A 16927-nucleotide genomic window follows, 5' to 3' on the forward strand; every position below is an offset into this window, starting at 1 on the left:
CACATACAAACAGCAGAGCACAGAGATGACACTACACATACAAACACAGCAGAGCACAGAGATGACACTACACATACAAACAGCAGAGTACAGAGATGACACTACACATACAAACAGCAGAGCACAGAGAAAACACATAGCAAAGAACAGAGATGGTGCAGAAAAGACTGAACAGAGTGCTTGTCACAGCTAACATTTTGCACATATACATTAGAACAGTAGACTAAAATGAAAGGTCTAGTAAGGTCCGTACATAGACCGGATAAATCGGGTTAATATAAACAGAACTGAAAGTGTTCGGTGTGCTCATTTACCATCATCCTCCTCAGCAGGGCCATCATATGATTTGTCAATGGCAGCACGGAAGCTCTCGTTGCAGCCACGGCCCCTCACCATGTGAGCACGTGGTCTGTGGAATAGCAGCAGGTCGTTCTTCTGAGCCTCAGACACGGCTGTCTGCAGACTCTCCAGAGAACTGGACTTCTTCAGGCCCAAAGTAGGACCCAGCTCCACACCAGAGAAAGCTGAAAAGCGACACAAAGACATCACATTAGTTTTGAATTTGCTTTCCTACCAGACGCTTTCCTATAGATGCAGTTTAAACGTTATGCCAAAACAAATGAATAAAAAAATTCAGTCTGAATAAGTTATATGTATAATATATACCATAATAGGACTAGAAAACTAGAGGCAGAACCAGTCACATTCACTCTGGAATTAAAAAGCCCTGCATGTTATCTGTTATTTATTACTCTTCACATTAGAAACTCAATAGTCATGCTGATTAAGGACACAATTCAACAGCTTGACTATTCTCCCCAGGCACAACACACTCATGACAGAGTTAAAAGTTAATAAGGGCTGCAGTGGATAGCCTGTGTGTGGCAAGACATGAAACATGGTTTTACTGGGTCTATAAAAACACACTCCTCCATCATAACTAGCATCATTAATGTAAAAATAAGGATTTGCTCTGTGCTGTAAAGTGTTAATGTAGAACACATGGAATAGCCCACAGTCATAGTGAGACTATGTTAATTTGGATCATAGCTTTCAGGCTTCTAATCCAAATAAAAGCATTAGACTAGGAAAGTGTATGTGCGTGTGAGAGGGAAGTAGACGGTGTTAAAGTCTCCCTCCCCCTCTCTTGCATCACTGCGTTCTTCCTCTTATGAAAATGACTTTTTAAACACTGTGCTCTGCAGCAAGTGATGAATGAGGAGACTGGACCAGAGAGCAGTACCTCCATCAATCAGGGCCCTTCCTCTTTCTTCTCTCACTTTTACTCCATCCTTCCATCTCCAGTCCTCTTTCTGCTGTCCAATCCCTCACCCAAACCATTAGCTAAAGCACTGCAACACTCTCATTCATAAGTAAAGAAATCTTTGTATCGACAGGTGTTGTGCCCTGCTGGAACTCCAATCGGCCCGCTCCTTCGGCGGCACCGCAGATCTGTCTGGCTAATGGCTGTTTAAATAAAAGTGGAAGTGGGAACGGTGTTTTCAGTGGTCAGCCGGAACAAAACAAGGGTAGAGGAGGAAGAGAAGAGAAGAGCGGGAGGAAGAAAGCCTACATCAAACAAACATCTGTCCAACTGAGAACATGTATGAGTGCGGACAAGGCAGGGAGATGGAAAGAGGGAAGATTGATGCGTATTATTTAAACCTTTCCAAAACCCCATTTCTGATGAGCTCTGTCCCTCATTAGTTGGAATAATAACGTATGACAAAAACTAAAGCCTCGAATTGGTGGGTGTGTTGGAATAGGTGGAAGTGTAATGTGCTGAGGCTTCATCGTGTCCTGTCAGATAACAATGAGTACAAAAGATTTCCCAAATTCCCAAATAGTTTTTTTATGTGCTGTGAATATCAAACTAAGCCATCGCATAGGGGTTTGTGTGAAGCTCGAGATCACAAAGTCACCCAAACCAATTTCCAAACCTTTCAAATCAAATAATACATAGCTTGGCATGGAGGCTTTATCAAACAAAAAACAAACAAAACAGAAGTTTAGCAAACAGAAAAAGGAACAGAAACCAAGCTGAATATAGAAAAGACAAACCAGCCATGCATCACAGACAACAAGCATTATATTTAGCTGTAAAATGTCATCATACAGACAGAGTGAGAAAGGTGAAACTTAATGCCTTGCTATTTTTGAAAAGCGTATATGAAAGATATAACGGAATTTCTAGCACCTTAGAAGACGACTGCCAGGATGACACGTTCAGTTACAAAGAGAGAAGACAGAAAAAGATGTACAGATGCTGCTGGCCTCCTGAGACAGAGGAAAAAATACAGAGGAGAGGATTTGGGTGAAATCGAATTCCTATTTAAAGGAATATGCCACTGTTTTATCAATCTAATCTTTGGCAACATATCTGTGTGTCTGTGATTACCAATAACCATCATTTCTAACAGCTATGAGAAAAAAAATAGAACACTTGCTAACATAAAACTTAGAATAAACAAAGGACAAAGGATTGATTGTGTATCTCTAGCATAATCCCACTGAGAAAATGCTAGCGAACATAATGACTTTTTGCTGTGATGCTCCAGAGTCTCAGTTTAAAATAAAATAGAGTTTTTTGTTCTTTTCTCGGTACAGGAATACGTGCAGAACTTCTTGTTCATGGTGATCACATATATACTACAGATGCGATGGAAAGAGATACGGTTGAATGCGCTGGAGTAATCCTTTAGGAGCAATGTAATTAGTGCTGTCCACTGACTGGATGCCCGAATGAAGTCACTTTAGAGACGCTAGTCCATGGAGAACCCACTAACAGGCTGGAACTCAGAGAACCTGAGCAGTTAAAATCTGGGAAAAGTCCAAGCAGCTTTCATGCTAGTATGTTAATGTGGGTAAACAGTGTCAAAGGGAATGAGGTAATGGGTAAGAGGTAGCAGCTAGAAGGATTTACATGGTATGTAACAAAAAGGTTCGACTTTGTGTGTGTGTGTGTCACACCAGGTGTGTAATGTCTGACGGCGATAAATGTCACTTTAGATGCACGCTACCTGATTCTCCCTGTGTGTGTGTGTGTTTTTGGGGAACCCCATTAAAGCTGAGGCAAACACATGACACCTGTTAGTGCATTACTGTGAGCACAACATTGCCAGGTTTACAAGACGAGAAAGGAAGCAGGATTTTAAAGGTCGGCTGTCACCGTGATGTTTCTGCTGAGGACTTCCTGTCATCCGCCGCCTCCGTCTGTCTGCCTCTGCACATTCTTACAAGAGAACACTGTGTACTCTACAGCGTTAAGGGATGCACTCCTGTCCATCAAACTGAGCACAGCTACATACTACACACAGACCGAAAGCAGTATTTAGTAGTTGTTTTTTTTCTCACTACTTTTTTCTTCGTTTCTTTCTCACTGCTGGATTTGTTTTGGAGTTTTTGTTAGACAGTGTTAGTATCAGCTTCAAAAGACATGCAGTAATTGTCTACTTAAAATAAACTCAAGCTGACTGTAACCTTTCATTTTAATGGAAAAATGTAGTAAACATTCATCAGTTCACTTCTACAGAATTTCTTACTCGGAGTGTCCATTTCCATTATATTATATATTTTATATACACTACTAAAAACCTGGAATATTAGAAAGCTTCCCAAAAGATTCCAGTGTAGTCGGTGTAAAAGCTGTTACGCTGAGTGACTCCACAGGCAGCTCACGAGTTTGTATTTATGTTTGTAGATTTTACCATATGTTGTGGTTACAATTCGTGTGACAGACGACAGGGCTGATTTATGCTGATAAACCTGCTTATTTGCTATTGTTCAGCAAACAGCAGCAGATACAGTGTTGTGCGAGGATTACTGAAGGTTCATTTGGTCTGAGAAATATAATGTCTGGGGGTTATTTTTGCTTTCACACCAATGTTAAAATGTTAAAGTAAACCATTAAAACAAAACAGAACTACCAAGTAAAAAATAGTGCCTCAAAAGAATTTAGAAAAAAAAAAAGAAAATTTTAAAAATCAAATAAAAAATCGAAGCCAAAACCAGCTTGCTGCAGGTCCCGTGATGATATTTTAGTGATTTTGGAGACTTCTTTAAGCATCTTGCGGTCGGCTCTTCTGATGAATTTGCTTGGACGGTCTGATCTGGCCATGCTGCCAGTTGTTTTAAATGTTCTCCAGTTGTAAATGATTTTTGAGATCTTTTTATATCCCTTACCAGACTCATAAACATCAACAATCTTCTTTTTTGAAGGTCTCAGAGAGCTCTTTGGCTCTCATCACGATGATACCTCTCACTTTAACAACAGCCAAACTAAATATCTGAGGTTTAAATAAGACTGATGTGATATACCTGTAGGCAATTTGATCCATTTACCAAGTACACATAAACGTAAGGGTGTTTTTCTCACAAGAAATTAGATTTTTTTTGTAAATTACACCTTACAGATCATTTAAAAAAGACTTTTCTTTGGTTTTATTTGTTTAGTTTATGCCCATATGTTGAATTATTAAAAAGAAAAGCATTCACACATCATATGATGAGCTGAAAGCATGATTTTTATCTGACCCTGCACACAGACCTCTACATACTGCTGTAAGTTTACATCTGTGCCATGGATCCAACTGATGTGAATGCGTTTTTCCACAAATTTTCCACAAATCGTGTGAAAGCCGTCTTGTGATCAACCCCCACGCACCAAGTGCTCACAATATTTTCACAAATACACATCAGTCTAAATGAAAATGACCCTTATAAGATCGATATAACTGACGTTTTTGTGGTGAAGGAGAACAGGTTGAATCTTTAATCCATGTTTGTGTTCAGCAGTAAGAAAAAATAGCTGCTGCAAATTTAAACCCCATCGGTCCATTCACACTTCCCAAACAGACTGCTAGCTTTGAAAATCTGAAATCCAGAATATGGCTTTAAGACCCGCTGTGGGGTCGGACGATTAGTAAAAGGCTTTCTGTCCTCAGTCTGTGTAATAATGTTTAAAGTGGAGGAGATGTATTGCTCTCATAATTGCCGACGGCAGACTTTTTAAAAGACATTTCATAATTACAGTTCACCTTTATTGGGTTAGCGGAGAGGGGAAGGCTGGGAGGGGTCACTGCCACTCAGGGAGAGAGTGAGAGAGAGAGAGAGAGAGAGAGAAAACGAGACAGGGAGACTGCCACTGTGAAAACAGGGTGATCGATGGCCTAGCATGGCTACCAGCACATCAGTGCAAGCTAATAAAATCCATCTCCCAGGAACAAACCGAATACTGCGGCCTGAGGGGGGTACGGGGTGGTGTGAGGGTGGGTTTGGGGCTCCCCCACAAACACAGCTATCTACCTGCATCTTCTAATTCTCTCCTATGATCAAACAGAGATTTAGAGCCACCAGCATATGGACAATCTGGAAGGAAGTTTAGTACTTCTATAGAATTACAGAAGAGAAGATAAAGGAATAAAGGATGATCCTTTCAGGAACGTCAGCAATGGGAAGCAGGATGCAGAATACCAGAACAATGAGAGAAGTCTGTGCAGCTGCAGTCTGTGGGTATGCGAAGTCTACACCTTCATGACTGAGCTATCGTTGCGCCTAGACACATCCATTTCTCTATAACAGCACTTACATTTGCCTAACAGGACAAAGTTCCTAAACTGACGAAGAAAAAAAAAAAAAAGTGGCCTCCTGTGGCAGTGCCAGGTTTAGAATGAATGATCCACTCCACTGCCAATGAAAGTCTATGGGGACGGTGTGGCTTTGTGCACCTGTAAGCTGCACTAAGAGAGATGGAAACACCTGAACTGGATCGTTAGGAGCAGGTCCACGTGATACCTCTGGAACACCTCGGGCCGATATTTCTGCAGCGGCTTGTAAAAGAGGGCTGGTGCTTCCAGAAGGTCACTAACGAGGGCTGCTTGATGTTAAACAACTGTAAAGTAACACATTTAAAATGTGGTGCAAGAATTCTAAGCACCACTGAGTGAAAATAATTTCAGCTAATGATAGAATATGAACCAAAAATAAAAGACCCTCGTAATCTGAGTGGGTTAACAGCCTGATTTCACACTTTTTTCATCCCTTTATTAAACGATTCTTTTATAGATTTCCATGTTACATTCGCATGTTTTCCAGGATCGTGGCAAACCTGGTAATGAAGAACAATGAACTGAAAGAGAGAGAGAGAGAGAGAGAGAGAGAGAGAGAGAGAGATGGGAAAGAATTTGGGAAAAAATGTAGACTTTAAGTGCAGAGACACCTGCAAACGACAGTGCACTCACACACACCTACGCAACCAGATGGCTTTCCACTACACAAATTAATCCATCAATCCCAATCAAGCAAACATGGTGGCCTTCAGCTCACGTCAACACCGAACTTCTTCTCAATTACGAACAGAGAGAAGTGGAGGAAAAATACGCAGAGGGAAAGACAGTGACAAAGCGAGGGAGTAGAAAAAGGGAGGGAGTGAGAGAGGAGTAGGATGACAGAGGAGCTCTCGGTTGGCTGATGGCTGTTTGTTTTCCAAGTCACAATTACACGCAGGAACAAATCAGACTACTGCTGATTCCTAAACATGGCCCGGCTTCTGAAGGTTTGCACAATTCAGTATAAACAACTTGGCTTCCTTACTGTCTTTTCTCACACACAAACACATGTGCACATGCACTCGCACGAGCTCAACAACCACAACGGAGAAGAGGACACAACAACCACAACAACAACAACATAGTCAAGGGGAAAAGGAGAAAAAAGAAAACGGGGCCAAAGAGAAAGAGAGAACATGAAGAGTACAATCTGAAAGTAGGAGAGAGAGAGAGAGAGAGAGAGAGAGAGAGAGAGAGAGAGAGAGGAGGAGAAGGGGGATTTATGAGATTTCTTTACCCGAGCCTATGCAATCATCTGTCTTTCAGTCAACGCATTGGTGTGCGTGCTTGCATGTGTGTGCGTGCGTGTGTGTGTGTGTGTGTGTGTAAAATGCAGACTCAGAAGGAAAGTAATCTGGAGGAAGGTTGTTAAAGGACACAGACACAAAGGAAGTAAAGAATCGGAGAGACTTCATCAGCACAGCTGCCATAAATACAATCGATATCGTTCTCTAACACACAAAATTGCACACTTACCAGCCAGCACAAATCTCTCTTTCCCCTCTTCTCTCCAACACAAACACACACACACCCAAACTGAAATCCTTTCCTTTATGCATGCCTACTGTATCAAAGCCAAGATTTGCCACCTTTCCATTTCAGACATACCGGTGTTGAACATTCACACACATCAAACACAAGCATTAAATGCCCATTTATAAATGTTTATCTTTGTCTGAGACACACACACACATCTCTCTCATCTCTTGGATGCTTTGGTGGTCTCGTGTTTCTAAGCGACAGACTTCCATTCTGCTTATTTATTTCCACTGAAATTCCTGACCTGGATGTGCTGGCGTTCCTGGCACGGTGTGGAAAACCTCAGACAAATCTGAGAACTTTCTCTGTCTGTCTGAACAAAGGCAAGGAAACACATCTGCGGGCGCCCTTTTCACTGGCTGTCAGCAATTTTCTCCCCTCACTTAGGCGAATTATTATAAAAAAGACAGACTTTTACAGGCTAATGACTCAAACAAAGCTGTCAAACAGTTAAGGAGCAGCTTGTGCTCTGGCTCAGCAAAGTGACCGCAGCTCCACTGGCCAATCAAAGCAGAGGAAAGGCCAAAGACTAACTACATAAAAACGCCTGATTCTACTTAGATGCATTTCTCCTGAGCTGAGACATACACACTGTGTTTGCAATATTGTAGTTTCTTATCATGACCATGATGTGCTTTTGGCTGTTAGTCGGGTAAAACATTTGCAACGTGATGTTCCTTTGAGGTGAAAACACCCCCCATTAACAATACGGCTCGCGTTACACGCAGATGAGCGGCGTCTGCTCCATTCACGCCTGCTTTTCATTGAAACCGTACGCTTATTAAGATTGCACTGGCCCCGGCGTGAACGAGTGCTTGACATTCATTACATCTCATCTTTTTTGCTGAGCGCTCTTTAGACAAAGGGCAGATGGCTCGAAAATGCACCAACAACAACGAGACAGGAGAGAGAGCATCTGTCAGCTGGGGTCACAGAGCTGCACCCACAATTACCACTTACTGCACTAAAGCTGTCTCAAATGGTGTCTTGGTGCTTGAGAGGACTGGCAAACATGCACTATAGCAGAACCTCAAACTGTATGTGGAGCGGCGTTAAAAATGCATGATCACGGCGCTCGGAACGATTCTATTAATGTAATCTAACTACTGAAATATTAAACACATCAAGCAGAATTAAAGGCAAGGTTTATTATTGGCACCATTAAAGCGTTTTACTCTTGAGCCTCCTACCAATTTGACCCATCACATTTACAGTGTCTTGTTAAAATCTGGTGTAGGTTTTACTGAATTTGCTGTAAGGTCTGCTGCTGGTTTTCAGTTACAAAGCTACAGTACAGATGATGAGATATGAATACAAACGACTTACTAAAGGAAACATCTCGTATGGAAATGACATGAAGCGGTTACAAATGATGACTCTTCACGCTAAAGTTAACAAATGGCCTTCATAAATTTTTTCAGAACTGTTTTGTTTAATGTATTCAGATAACAGTTACATCCCTACAATATAATGTGACTTGAGACATAGAACAAGGTACTGGTCTATTGACTCTTTCTACAAGATGGTGCAGATGACTATAATTAAAAGTGAAGGTGAAGAAAGTGAAGGACGAAACTGGAACTTTTCATTACAAGACCTTCCTGATGTTTCCACAGTCCCTGCATGTAGAATACGTGATGCTGGATCCCAGTCGTGGCTTTCTGGCAGGACAGAATGGGTCAGCACTAAACCTCACATGAATCAGGAGTCAGTCTTGCATACAGATGTTTTTTCCAAGTTCTCCCTAAAGCTGTGAGTGAATAATACGCCACCAAACACCGCTTTGTCACAACACACCTTTTTCCAAGGCCCTGTCTTGCACTAACCAGAGAAATAAGCTCTTCTCTGGTCTATACTGTAGTTCACTGAGTGCCAACAACAGTGTCAAACAGAGGCAATGATGACAGTGTTTTTAAGCAATACAAAAGTTAAAGATCAGTCAAAAGGGCAGGAGAGAAATGACCCATATCTCTGCTGAACACTATAATCAGCTGATTTATTTAGTTTGGATAAAATCTGCTTGCAAGATTCATGTTATGTGTCATGTGCCTTCTCAAGACACTTCGCTTTTTCTGCACCTTTAGAATAAAAAAAAAAACACCACCACCAAAGAATTCAAGTGAGAAAATACAGCATATGATCATATTTTCCAATAGAAGTGGTTCGAGCCTGGCGAGCTTGGTGTTTTCCATGAGTTGAGTGGGAAGGTTGGGTGTTTGCTCTGGAACCAAAGCGCTGTGGCCTGCGGTCTGCACACACAGCCATGAGCAATGACGGAAAGGAGTTCCCAGGGTGCATTGCTCCTATGCCACTCATACTGTTGGCAGGGAACTTAGTGCCTCACACACACACACACTCTCTGAGGAGAACAAGGAGAGAAAGGCAGTTTGGATACATAACTGAGAGCTTAAAGGGAACGAATTAATGTGAGATGAAAGAAATGAGCTCAAGGATTGTAGGGAATGGAGAGAGAGAGAGAGAGAGAGAATATTACTATTATTAATTTAATAATAGTAATATTAATACTATCTTTATAAATAACTCCAATAAATTAGTGATTGTCGTTATGCTTGTACAGCTATGGCCAAAAAAGAAATAAGAACATTACCAACATTTTTAAACTTTTCTTTGAATTTATAAATAGTAAATAAATAAATAAATAAATTCACTAACTTAAATACTAAATAATAGAAAAGATCCACTGAATTCTCACACTGACCAGTGTGTAAGCTGGTCGTTTTTCCTCACTTAATCACAGTAGAAAAAGAAATCCCCAAAATCTAAGGTCAAATCCATTATGGGTTCAGATTTACATTTCTTCCTGTCGCACCTTAATCATCACTGTAGATGTTGATTAATTTATAGCAGTGACTGAATTATATGCTCTAAGACAAATGACTGAATAATAGGCTGGCAATTTAATTCATTAATACTTATAAGATCTTCTAATTCATGACATGTCTTGCAAATTAAGACTTCTTATGGAAAAGCAGCCAGAGAGAGAGAGAGCGGGAGAGAAAATGAGAGAGAAAGAGACAGAGAGAGAGACAGAGAGAGAGACAGAGAGATTAATAGTTGTACACACACTGATTTCTTCTTCTTCTTCCCTAAACTCAGACAGTCTATTCTGATGAGACGAGCAGCAATAACATGATCAAATCCTTTCCCTGCTTACTGCATTTCCCAAACACAGCAGAAAGGACACAAACGACTGATAAATCCAATCCTCAGCATGACACTGTGACTGGAGGAGCTGTTTTGTGCTGCAGAGAGCAGGGCCATTTGGAAAAAGAAAAGCGATATTGCAGAGGAGATACGAACAGCAGGACAGTGTCAGGTTATACTGTTAGACATGAGGAATTTGCACACAAGCTACATCTTCATCATCAGTCTGCTACAGCAGACTAAAACCTCAGTGAAGGAGCAAAATGGCCAGATTCCTGCAGCTGCAGCGTGATTATACAGAGCTCCCGGAGAGGAAGGTGTAACACAATTTTGATGGGAAATGGATTCTAAGGCTAGAAATCACATGAGAACTGGCCACAAATGAGAGAGAGAGAGAGAGAGAGAGAGAGAGAGAGAGAGAACATAGCACTGAAGTGGTTTTAGGTAGATTAAAAGCATGCAGCCAAAGCTCTTAAGACTATCTTGATAATTAAATATGTCAAAGCTCATGAAGAGGCATTTGGGGCCTGTTTTTTTTCTTCGTACACCAGCTTCCACCAAAGCCACCTAGTCAGCAAAGCCTTCACTGACCTGTCAATAAACATTAGCACGAGCATCAGTAAATCTGCAGAAGAATGGATTGTTTTATTAAATGTATTACCAGGCCTGTTTTTACTGCAAGCATGGAGAAAAATCACACATGCCAAGAGAGAAAAGCAAGCCATTAGTCAAAGGCCAGCTCAGAAACAGAAATCTACAGAGGTGTCATGATGAAAAGTGAAATGTTACAGAGAGAAAGATCATTGAAGTGACTGGGTCTCGGTGCTTACATCGTCAAAGATGGAACCGCTATTAGATAAATTAACGGGTGGTGGAAAATTATACTGTAGAGTCCAAAGCCAGGAGCATCTTTTTTCCCCTTGCTTATAGAAATCTGATCTGAAATATTTGAAAAATGGTATTTCCTTAAATCCAATAATAGCACAAGTCACTAAAATAAGTATGTTAGAAGAAAGACACAGAAAGCAGTAGCCCTAATGATACATATCGTGGCCTGGACCATTTGTTATTGAATGCATTCAATGGTGGTGGTGGTGGTGGTGGTGGTGGTGGTACATACACACACACACACACACACACATATATATATATATAAAATAGTAAAAGATACAACACCTTCTTACAGATGAGTGAATTATCAAACACAAACGAAATCTAGCAGAAAATGAGTCACTGTTTTCTGTAGTATGAAGCTGTACGTGTGTATGCAATCACATTACTGTCTGTGTGGGGTTTTAGATATCCTGCACATGTCCATGTGGATTTTCTCTTGTTTCCTCATGACTCCCAAAACCATGCCTGTAAGTGGATGGGCTAAAAAATCCTGCCCTTTGTGTGAATGAGTGTGTGAAGGTATGTGTGCTATGGACTGGTGTCCCAGGATACACATTGGATCCACTACAACCATGACCAGGATAAAACCATAACTGAAGACAAATAACACAAATGATATCCCTTTCTGATTAGTGATGAAATAGAAAGATTTTGGAAGCGAATTCAGAATTGTGGACCCCGCTGTGTTTCCTTACAATGCTAGAATCTGCTAGGGTGAACAGTGCCATAACTATCAGACATGTCAGGAGTGATACATGGTCACTGAGGGAAGGAAGGAGATAAATGATCAGGACCAGGTTGAGATCTCTGCAGTAGAGCTTGTATTGGCTGGAGGTGATAGAGAGATACTTATGACAGGGGAAAACTCTCAGACAAAACCCTTTCCTCTTCCTCTCTTTAATCTGCACCATCATCTCCCTCATTTAACTCTGACTGCAGCTGGACCTGAGGTGAAGTCCAGACTGCAAAGTATACAGGGGGATATTAAAAGAGGAGAGTAAACATCTGGTGAACATGTGTACAGCTTGTGGACCACACGCGCAAGGTTATCTTATCAGATCAGGCAGAAACACAGCATGGCTGTAAACATTCACACACATTCACACATACACACACACACACACACACTTCATCCATTATCCATCCTAAATAGTGTCCCAAATTGTAGTTATGTTGAAATGAGTATCCCAAAGATTTATACTTCTACTGTTTCTGGCAGATTTTGAAAGTTGATCCATGCACACTATTTCAGCTATTATTACCCACAATTCCTTGCACAATTCCTTCCTTGAAAAAGGAGGAGATTTGACATGCAAATGTAGAAAAAAGAAAAGATAAAATAAATTATATGGCATAATGGAAAAGGAACAGCGTATGTTACTAGGCAACAATGTGCTCTTCAAATGAAAATGTGTTAGTACATCCCAGTACTTACTATATACTCTTTTTGCTACACGCTCAAAAGTATGAAATTTTTCTTCACAAAAAAGAGCACATGCTTTTAATTCACAGTATAAGTAAGCAAGCTGGGTCAAAGGAAAGGTGTACAAGACAGTAGTGACACCAGCATTGCTGTATGGCTTAGAGACTGTAGCAGTGTGGAGAAGACATAAGGCAGAGATGGAGGTAGCAGAGATGAGGCTGTTAGGAGGATGAGATGAGGTTCTCTTTAGGAGTGATGAGGATAAACAGGATTAGGAACGAGTACATCGGAAAGACAGCTCAGGATGGCTGTTTTGGGGTCAGAGAGGCTAGATTGAGATGGTTTGGACATGTACAGAGGAGGGAGATGGTTATATTGGTAGAAGGATGATGGAAATGGAGCTGCCAGGTAAGAGGTCAAGAGGAAGGCCAAAGAGGAGAAATATGGATGTGTTGAAAGAGGACATGAAGATAATTGGTACGCGAGTAGATGATGAAGAGGATAGAGTTAGGTGGAAACAGATGATTCGCTGTGATGACCCCTAATGGAAAACGTCGAAAGTAAAAGAGGAATAAGAAGTAAGCAAGCTGGGATCCAGCAACAGACACACACACTTTGAAAAATGGTATCTTTCCAATCAGATTACAGCAGACGTCACTAAAATAAGCACGCAAGAACAGACAGAAAGCATGACCTTACTGGCTGACAGACAGAAAGAGAACATGAGAAACGGGTAGGTAGGGGTCAGGAGAGACGACCACAAGTGATACTTTCATCAGAAATTTTACTTCTATATACCACCAGAGTGTTGGTTTCATGGCCACTTGCACTCTTCACTTCCACTGACACCTTACTGTAGCACAGATCCTATGAACAGGCACCAAAAGCAACTTCATTTTAGCTACATCATTTTCCCTGAAAAAAGGAAGCAGGTCACTTAGAGTTGTCTGTTTACTTTTGAGTCTGTGAAAATGGAAGGACAATAATAATAAAAAAAAATAATAATAAAATAAAATAAAAAAAGTGATTAATGGAATATTTGTTGAAAATCCAAAAGAGGCATAAATACCAAAACTGTCCAAATACTTATGGACTTGACTGTAAATATATTAAACAAAGTCAAATTAACCTCAGAGCAAATTCCTCCTCTGCATTCCTGTGTCCTTTTCTACTGCACTGGCTCTTTCAGCATGCAAATTTTATTCAGATTGACTGATTCTGCTTCGTTACAGCCTAAAGGTTTTTTTTTAACCACTTGGCCTGAACCATGGAGCTGCTTACACCAGACTGATTCTGGGTTTGTTTGGAGGATGGCGTTATCACTGCAGGTTTGCTTCACTGAATCACTGACCAATTTCACATGTTATTTCTGCTACGCTTAAAGCAGGCAGCTCAAGTGTATTCAATTAATCTTTTCTTTATTTGAATCCAAAATGAATGGTCAGCCTTTCTATGTTTCTGTCCAATTCTGAAACTGTAATCAGTACAAGAAGACAATCCCTTTATTCATCAACCAGCCCATGAAGGAAACGCTACATCAGTATGGACTAGAGACTGATTCCCAGGATTACCTGGGGCTCGTTTTTACACCCAACCAAACATCTCACTGTTAGAACAGCAGACTTTAAAATGAAAGATTCACCTACTGAATGTAGTTAGAGAGGTGGAAGGTTCTCCGGTTTCCTCTCACCTCCCAAAAACATACCAGTAGCTAGGTTGACATGTCTAAATTGCCTCTATGTATAATGAGTGTGTGAATGTGTGTGTGCAGGGTTCCCGGTGATGGACTGGCAACCCGTACAGTTTGCATTCCCATCTTGTGAACACCACAGTACAGCAACCCCAGCTGACATAAAGCGCAGACTGAAGACGACTGAAAGATGCCGTAAAAGATCGACATAAACACTGCAATTACAATCAAGTAGTATAATTCTTTCATTTGTTAATGAAAACATTAACACCCCCCCCCAACACTGCTTAAATTGCTTGTTTATATTTAAAGGAACTGGAGCAATTAGGTTCATTAGGAAACACTGCAAATAAATTCAATCAAAACAAGTGTAGAAGTAGTCTGAGCTTGTGTGTAAGCTCTACAGACTAGTCATGGGATATGTGCATCCGCATGTGGAGCCGCTCTTGCATCTTTATTTTGCATCTGATTGGTCAGACCCCCATCCATCAGCATCACGACACACGGAGGCCCTCCATCAACAAGGCACGGGCCAAGTGCCTGGACACAGCTGTTTGTGTTTGTGAATGTGTGTGTGCATGCATTCCTTACCTGACTTTTGCCCCACCAGGCATCCTACTTTGCTTTCATCTGCAACTTGAAAAGGACAGAGAGAGAGAGAGAGAGAGATTAGGGAAGGAGGGGGAAAAGTGTGCACATGCTCAGGTTACCTTTTAACGACTGCTAATTGCATGCACATGAACAGCAAAAAGTTTTCTAATCTACACCCTTACATACTGCTGAGGAGTCTCCCATCAGCTAAAGGTGACCAGAGTAACATGTAGGACTGAAGGTGTGTGAACTTGTGTGTGTGTGTGTGTGTGTGCGCGTGTGACAAACCCTACCAGCAAGACACAACGTGACGACGCATTTATTACATACAATTTCGGTGAAAAACAATTGACCCCCTTCCTTATTAGTCTCACTTGATCATTTCAGCTTTTCAAGCTAACTTGAATACAAGACAAAAGCAGTTTTTAATGCTGTATATTTTGCATTTTTTTAAATGATTATTTTATTTATTGAAGCAAAAGTGTTGTCCAACAACAAATGGCCCTGTGTGAAAAAGTAATTATCCAATTAGTCGTGCAATCCTGCAAACAAGCAGACATAATTGATAACTGAGTATAATTAGACTAGACACACCCATGCATGTCACTTCTAATTTTAAATTTTGTTTGAGGGTCTGAAACAAAGTGTGACAAATATGCAAGAACTTTTTCAAGGAACTGAACAGAGCTGCAAATTCAGCAACAAACTAACAGTGTGACAGATTTGAGAATTGAGATTTGAATTGATTTCAAACGTAATTCTCTGGAACTTACGATGTAAAGCAACAAAATCCAAACAATGGCTCGAACGATTCCTCACACCAGTGTATAGTGTGTGTGGTCTGAATTTTCATCAGTTCCCCAAGTCACTTTAGTGACTTCCTGCAAATAGTTCAGATTACAGAACTGTGGGTTCTTCTTATCCTGTTCTAAATAGCCTCTTAATGAACAATCATACAAACCAAGCAATTTATTCACACTGATTATTGTGTTTAACATGTTAGCTTTAGAAGCTATAGAAGAAAAACATTAGTAGCAGTTGATCAAGACTACAACATGTTGCTAGCATGAATGTTGGATTAGAGACATTTATCGCTGACGGCTTTCTTTTTAGAGACTGAGAAAGACACAACATGGCTGTGATGAAATGTATAAATCTCAGACATGAGGAAACAATCTGAACTATTTTTGCACAGGTTTTTACCATGTGTCAATTTCCCAGAAGCTGAAATCCCCTGTTCTCCAGTAGCAAGGACAGGACGTGTTTAAAGCGGAGGAATCAGTGTGTGTGTGTGTGTGTGTGTGTGTGTGTGTGTGTGTGGGAGCAGGGTTAGGGTTTCATTAAGAAGCTCTGAGCTGGAGCAGCTGTGCTGCTTGTGTAACTACACATGGCTGCGGCTGAGGGGCTAGCACTAGCTGCGCTCCGTTGTGCCATGAAAATGGAAAATACATCAGTAACCAGATCCTGACAGCAAGTGGAACCTCTACTGGGTAAATTCTCCCAATCAACTTGCAGCCATTAAAAGGGAAAGGAGAGAGGGGGAATATACATTTATATATACACACACACACACACACATATATACATACATACATACATACATACATGTGTATATATATATATATATATATATATATATATATATATATATATATATATATATATATATATATATATATATATATATATATATATATATATATGTATGTATGTATGTATGTATGTATGTATGTATGTATGTATGTATGTATATATATATATATATATATATATATATATATATATATATATATACACACACACACACATACATGTATATATATATATACATATACATACAGTATCTTCTCTGATGAAAACTCTTCTGGTTTTCATTAGCTAGTACTGGTTCAGTGTTTAAGGATAAACATGGCTGGATGGAAATTGGCTGAGACTTGGTGTAATTATTGCTTGTGCCAGACACAGGCAGCAGGCTATGAGAGTCTGGCTCTCAGGCTCTCTGACAACCATATACTGTTA

The 16927-nt window shown here is 40.4% G+C and overlaps 1 protein-coding gene across 7 annotated transcripts in view; it reads right to left on the reverse strand.

The window, feature by feature from the left end:
* The window catches only part of pard3bb (par-3 family cell polarity regulator beta b), a 256531-nt gene that overhangs the window by 81224 nt on the left and 158380 nt on the right, over positions 1-16927 (reverse strand). For 4 of the 7 annotated variants that reach the window (XM_060876749.1, XM_060876751.1, XM_060876747.1 and 1 more), the window contains exons 17-18: positions 14909-14953; positions 315-524 (exon numbers count right to left, since the gene is read on the reverse strand). In XM_060876749.1, coding sequence (XP_060732732.1) covers positions 315-524; positions 14909-14953 — 255 coding nt within the window. The remainder of the gene's footprint in view (positions 1-314; positions 525-14908; positions 14954-16927) is intronic. The other 3 variants (XM_060876753.1, XM_060876750.1, XM_060876748.1) reach the window with 2 other exon arrangements.

Source organism: Tachysurus vachellii, chromosome 8, assembly GCF_030014155.1.
Source record: "Tachysurus vachellii isolate PV-2020 chromosome 8, HZAU_Pvac_v1, whole genome shotgun sequence".
Lineage (NCBI taxonomy): Eukaryota > Metazoa > Chordata > Actinopteri > Siluriformes > Bagridae > Tachysurus > Tachysurus vachellii.